The sequence below is a fragment of the Aulonocara sp. 'chitande type north' Nkhata Bay genome, linkage group LG17, assembly GCF_057382095.1.
Source record: "Aulonocara sp. 'chitande type north' Nkhata Bay isolate Kocher_YH1m ecotype deep benthic linkage group LG17, A_spYH_male_GT1.1, whole genome shotgun sequence".
Taxonomy (NCBI): domain Eukaryota; kingdom Metazoa; phylum Chordata; class Actinopteri; order Cichliformes; family Cichlidae; genus Aulonocara; species Aulonocara sp. 'chitande type north' Nkhata Bay.
The window spans coordinates 11,156,839-11,163,491 of NC_141360.1; the positions used below are offsets into that span (position 1 = coordinate 11,156,839).

The 6,653-nt window shown below is 41.2% G+C and overlaps 1 protein-coding gene across 3 annotated transcripts in view; it reads right to left on the reverse strand.

Annotated features, from left to right (window-relative positions):
• Positions 1-4,156, reverse strand: part of fnbp1l (formin binding protein 1-like) — a 53,484-nt gene extending 49,328 nt beyond the window's left edge. For all 3 annotated transcript variants that reach the window (XM_086269150.1, XM_086269149.1, XM_086269148.1), the window contains exon 1: positions 4,005-4,156. In XM_086269150.1, the coding sequence (XP_086125276.1) occupies positions 4,005-4,028 (24 nt within the window). In that variant the 5' untranslated portion in view covers positions 4,029-4,156. The remainder of the gene's footprint in view (positions 1-4,004) is intronic.
• Between the last annotated feature and the right edge of the window lie 2,497 nt (positions 4,157-6,653).

Consider the following 6,653-nt stretch of genomic DNA (forward strand, 5'->3'; position numbering starts at 1 on the left):
GCCCAATAATACCACTGCAACAAAGTCAGAAAACAATAGAGGACAAAATGTAGCATACGTACACAATACAGCACATCCTCAGAGCTGCACATTGATAACACATCACAACTGCCAACTACACAAGTGTAAATCCTGACTAAAAATTGAGTGACATCAATTGTACAAAAGAAAATGGTGAAAAAACCTCCAACGGTTCAGAAAAACATGCCTGGTAAGGGGGGGGGGGGGGGGGGGGGGGGGTAATACTCTGGAAAGAAGAGGAATGAAAGTCACTAGAAGAAAGACAAAAAACATGTGTGCAACTGACACTTAGACAGGTGGAAAGGTAAACAGAGATAGTGAAGATAGGAGCAGCGATACTGAGGGTCGATACATGGGTTTAAACATCCAAAGCAACAGACAATGTACAGGAGTGGATAAGAAGAGAGCGCACACAGGGTGGAGCAGCTGGAGATGAGTGTCAGAGGGATTTGTTAGAGAAGCATAGCAACAAGATTGAAAGGAAAGTTTTATAAGATGGTAGTGAGTCCTGCTGGTTTGGTTTGGAGATGGTGGCACTGACAAAAAGACAGGAGGCCAAGCTAGAGATGTTAAGATTTTCACTAGTCGTGACCAAAGTGGACAAGATTAGAAATTAGCACATCAGAGGGACAGCTCAGGCTGATTGATTTGGAGACAAATTCATAGAAAAAAGGCTGGACATGTTCTGGGGAGGAATAGTGGATATATTGGAGCTGCCAGGCAGGAGGAAAGGGGGGAAGACCACAGAGAAGATTCATGTAGTGAAGGAAAATGCAGAGGGTTGGTGTGACAGAGGAGGGACAGGGTGAGATGCTGAAAGAAGAAAAAGATGATGATGAAACAAAAAAAAAAAGAACAAATAAAAGCTGCAAATGTGAGGTGTTTGGTGGCAAATCGATAGCTGAATGGCTGCAAAAGACAACAAACAGGAGCAGCTTCCAGCTGTCAGCACCGAGTCTCAGGTTTAATTCCAGCCTGGGTAAAATGTATAGCCCTGTTCAATTTCCCAATGATTTTTGTCTTTCTCTAATAATGGCACAATGCCATATAGTAAGTATACTTTTTACTACTACTGTATACAACATTATTCAAAAGTATCTAATCTTTTGCATAAAAGACACAAAAAGACCTGAAAGCAGCAAGAATAGTGCCATAAAAATAGATGACGCTAGACTCTGACATACTGCAGGCCAGTCTATAAATATCACCAACACGAGCAATGATAACAAACACCCTTGTATGAGTCTGAAGGCCACCTGATGCCAAGAACGCAAACAATCCTCTTGCTAAATGCATGAAATCATTTACACGTAACCCCCACTACCCTGCACAGCACCTCCCGTGTGACATGTGAAGAATCAAAATAGCGAGTCTTTTCTGACAATGTGCACGACAGATGAAGGAAAGAGCACCAAAGTCCTGTGAGCCTTTGTGCATGAAGCTAAAACCAGGTCGCTGTTCTGAATCTGAGCCTCGACAATCAGTCTCCTTTCCATCGGACAGCCTTTTAAGTGAAATCATGTCCAGCCTGTCCTTTCTCCAACTACCCCACACCTTCCCATTCTCGATCCCCTTATCCTAGTCTTTCGGTTTGGCCGATCAGCAGAGACGACCGCCCGTCAGCCTCTTGTCCTTCAGTCAGACTTGGCTGCTCCACTGTGCTGGCCTCCAACTCACCTCGTCCAGAGAGACCAAAGCACAGCATGGCAGCATCCTGGCACTAACGCACACACTCATACAACACACAGAAGAGCTTTAATTCAGACAAACGCTTCCTACTTCACGAGTGTGTGTCGGACGGCAGGAAGCCAGCGAGGTAATAGGATGTTCCTTGCTCGCTTTGTAGCGTCTCAAAGAGCTGGGCTAAAGCCAAAGAGTGGAGTAAAAGCACAAAGCCGCACTGAAAACGACGCTGGCTTCCCTTCTTCCCGTTTCATTTAGGGACGACACCTAAGAAGGTGATACAGGGTGAAATACAAACAAACAAACTGCGATTGGGGTGACTTAGTGTTAAATTCTGCCGCCCAAATGTGAGAATTTCATTTTTTTTTATCTGATTGAGTTTTGAACTGCTCACATTAGAATATAGCAAAATGTAGCCAGTATCTTAATAGGTGAAGCAGCCACTTACCCAACTGTACATAGAATAACAGTTTAAGCCAACTGTAATCTTTTAGTTGGACACAGTTTTATTGTTATTGTTATTCTCAGACTTTTATTTGAAATCAGAGACTTCAATTTTAGAATAAAACAAAAACAGAAAATAAAAGCACACTTCCTGACATTAGAGGGGCAGTCATCTGTAAAGCACAACAGCCAATCAACAGTTTTATGTGGTGTCTTGTGGAGGATAAGCCCTAATCTGACATCAGACAGCCAACACATTAATCCCATCAGCGGACTCGGGGATTATGACGGTGTGTGTCAGCCAGCGTCTACAGTCAGCATATCGGAAGCGCTTCACTGATGGTATACAGACTGGAGCATGTGACAGCGTATCTCATCATTCATAATTTTCTGTTACTCATATACAGTACACTGCTTGGGCTGTGGTAAACACAAGACACAGAGCATTTCATGTAAAACCCCCACACAGACTTATGCTTTCCTTTGTTTATATCAATGCATTTCTGCAGCTCACAAACTCATCACAACCACAACATTAGCACAGTGGATCACCATTCATTCACATCTCTTTGTGATTTTGATCCACAGAAGAAAAACTGAATGGGAAACTCTCAAAGCAGACGCGAGGCCAACAAACCCCTGACAAATCATATGTGAGTCCATGTGTGCTTTATTTCCCAAGTTCCCCCCCCCCCTTTTTTTCTTTTGCATCTCAGGCAACCAAACAGATCTCTCTTTGTGGGTAGCAGATGATCGGGTTACATGTGAGGGCTGAGCAAGAAAAAAGAAAAGGAAAAAAATATGAATTTATTTTAAAATGCAGATAATAATCACTGAGGTCAGCCGGAGGAGTATCATCTTGGGGAGATGAAGTGCTCCCTCCTCCTGCACACACACATATACAGAGAGAGAGGGGGGGGGGGGAGTGCTTCTGGTAGCCTTTCTGGTTACACAGCTCGTAATGGCCAACACCCAAAAAAAAATACAGGATGGAGCCCCACCGCAAGATTAATTTAAGCTAAAATCTGCATACACTGCAACTAAGAAACACTATTTTGAGAAAGGGATGGTAAAAAAAAATCATCTTCTAATATCGGCTGCAGCTCGTGTTTGACACACTTGTAACATTTAAATGTTACTCACATTTTAGCCATGATTTCACTATAAAGGTAGGACACACACGGCGTGAGGTCCACATGTAACGCCGTATGTGTGTCTATAATAACCATGTGTTCCTTCCAGTAACATGGAAGTTGGGACAAAAGGCTGGAGAGCTGGCAACAAAGGGAAGCGTTATGCCAATTAGTAAGTGAATCAAACGGCTGTGAAGTTGCGATTCGTTTAAAAGGAGACCGAGCAGGACAGTGGGCTCTCTCCCCTCCACCCTCCAGCCGGGAGTCCCTGCCAGAAACTGGGTGTAACACATGTAAGAAAACCGTCAACATCCAACTTAGTAAGTTGCCAGACAAACAAACAATTTTTTAAAATCAATTTACCACCACAGATATTATTAAAGCTGGCAAATAGCCGGGTGGTGGAGGCAGCGTGACCCGCACCCCGGCTCGCTGTCGTGGCCGTGTGTCTGCAGCCGTGCCTGCCTATTGTTTCCTCCGCTGTCACAGCCGTTAAGGTGCGCCTCGGATTAGCTTTAGCTTTAGCCTCGCCGGCTACAGCACCGCAGCCGACCAGGCTAGCACCAGCGCCTAGCCGCTCTCCGCGACACAAAGCTAAAAAGGTAACACGGCACCTTTCTTCCGCTCTATTGCCCCAAAGTCGCGGCGGTGTCCGGGCCGAAACACAAAGAAAACAAGCCCAGCACTTTCTCACAAGCACACTTAAAAAGAGTTGAAACGTACCCAGAGCTCCGTTCCCCAACTCATTGCGAAATCCTCTTTCTGAGTTCTCCAGTACTGGAAGCAGTTTTCCCCCCGCTCAGACTCTCCAAACGGCCGCCGGGATTCGGTCCTTCCGACTGTCTGCCGACTGAACTCACACTCCACCTCCTTCACCTCCTTCACCTCCTCCTCCTGAATCAGCAGGGACGCCCTTCCAGGGGCCCTGGACCACAGACAATCTACAACGAGAAAAACGGATTTATGTTCAGTGAACATTTTTAATCAGGTCTTTCATATTAAGTGTATTTACCTGTAACCAACAATAAAGAAAGAACAGAGTAAAGCAAAAATACAAATAAAAAAAGACACATTTTCAGCAGCTCAGTTTAATTCAAACACTGATTAAATGTATGAACTGGATACAAACTCGAGTATAGAAATGGAATGAATTATTTAGTCGGCATAATACGAAATGCTGCAGGAAAAAATTACAAAAACAGATTTTATGGTATGACAATGTAATACATTTTAATTTCAGTCATTTTCATATTTCACGAAGCTCTCTTTTGGCGCATTTGTTGACTGGTTATTTAAAATTAATTAAAATAAGAAGTAATTTACATTGTCCCATTTTACTGGCCAATAAAACAAATATTTAGATAAATATTTTAATTTCGTTTGTCTTTGGTGTATTTTAATTATTATTTTTTTATTTGTCCTGATCTCTTACCATATTTCCATCATTACACATCATTTCTATAAAGCCGGTTGTTATTGGTGTTAATAATAAATTAATTTATAATTCATTATAGTTCCTTTTATTTCAAAAAGTCATGTTTAAAGCTACGTGTTTGGATAGCTTTATTTTTGTTTTGTTTTGCTATTTTGACATCAGCGCGTATATTAAAAGTTCGTACGAGGCAAAATATTTATTTGAAAAGTGTTGAAAAGTATCAGAAAAGTATTTCTGATGACCTAGAGCATTAAAAACGCTTTAAATATAATCCGTTTACAGTTTCTTTAATAATGATTTAGTGGTTCCCTCTAGCGGCCAAGATGAATGATTACAGATCTTGATTTATATATAATTAATAAATAAATATTGTAAATTTTTGCAAGTTGAACCTGGAAATAATCCAAAAGGTTGAAGAATTTAAATACTACGTTTAAAATTAAAAATAAATGTTTTTAATTCTGCTCCATTCCTGTCTACATAGTTGCAAATTCTGCTGCATTAGACTGGCTCTTCACAGGTTTGTTGCCATAAATCAGCTTGATTTATCATATTTATTTGCTGTTAAATTTGATAGTAACTCACGTTTCCACCTGAAAACTTTGTATTATGTAGGCATTAAGTTTAAACTGCTGGCTTGAATCTTTCTGTAGAAGATTAATACCGCAGCAGGACAAACTGCACCACAGAGCTTGGCAAGAACTAAAGGCCAGTGAAAACTAAAAATTACTGACCTCAGCATGAGGCCTCCTTATAATTATATTGCTTACACGGATACAGTGGATATAAAAAAAAAGTCTACACAACCCTGTTTAAATGCATCATTTTTGCGATGTTAAAAAATGTGATCACAATGATTCAAAAGTTTTCCCACTTTAATGTGACCTGTAATAATTCAACTGATGAACAAATGTGTTAGGAGAAAATAATAATTTTAATAACAAAAAATGTTTTTTAAGGTGTATTTTTGTCAGAAAACACTTCTGTCCTGCAACCCTATCACATAATTTCGACATATGGAAATACATGACATTGTTGCCACGTGTAATACACATCTAGTGCATGGCGAGTCCCCTGGCAGCCTCACTGACCAGTATTCATCTTGGCTTTTAATCAGTTTTGGGGGGCATCCAGGTTTTTCGTCCCATGTTTTCTCCACTGGGTTCCACAGTATATCCAATGCTGTGGAAATTTTTTGTACCCTTCTCTTGCCTGATACATTTAAACAATGAGATCCTTTGATGCTTTTTAAATCCCTGCTTGCCCTGCAGGGGGTCTTTGTTTATCCTTCAAGCTCCCAGTTTGGGGGTCCCTCCTGAGTGCTCCATTTACCACGGGGATCACTATTGCCTTCACCCTCCACATCTTCTCTAAGTCCTGTGTGTTTCTCAAGCTTCTTGCGTGAGTTCTCTCCAGGTACATAGGCCCATAGGAGTGAATGTGAGCATGAATGGTTGTCTGTTTCTATGCTAGCCCTGTAACAGCCTGGGGACTTGTCGTACTCTGCTTCTCAGCTTTGGAAGCTGAGATAGGCTCCACTGCGTCCCTGTTTCTTTGCTCAAATACTGCAGTAATTTAAGACCAGCAAAAGCAACAAATGATCAAATATGAAATGTTTTATTGACACTGCACAATACATGAAACATTGCTAAGGCAAGAGGCAAAACAAATTTCCCATGTCTAGTCATAAACCTAATTCAGTAGCATAAAGGCACAAATTACACTTATAGTAAAAGTAGTAATTATGGGAGCTGCTGGGTGAGTTTTTAATAATACCGCATGATATTTTTTACACCTGCAAAATAATAAGAAACTAAAGCTTTGAAATGAACGGAAGAGAGTAGAGTAGGTAGATTTTATTTGCCTCCAAATTATTTTGGAGTGAAAGTAGCAGCATTACCGTCTAATCCAAACTCCGTAGCGGTTGGTGGCGGAAT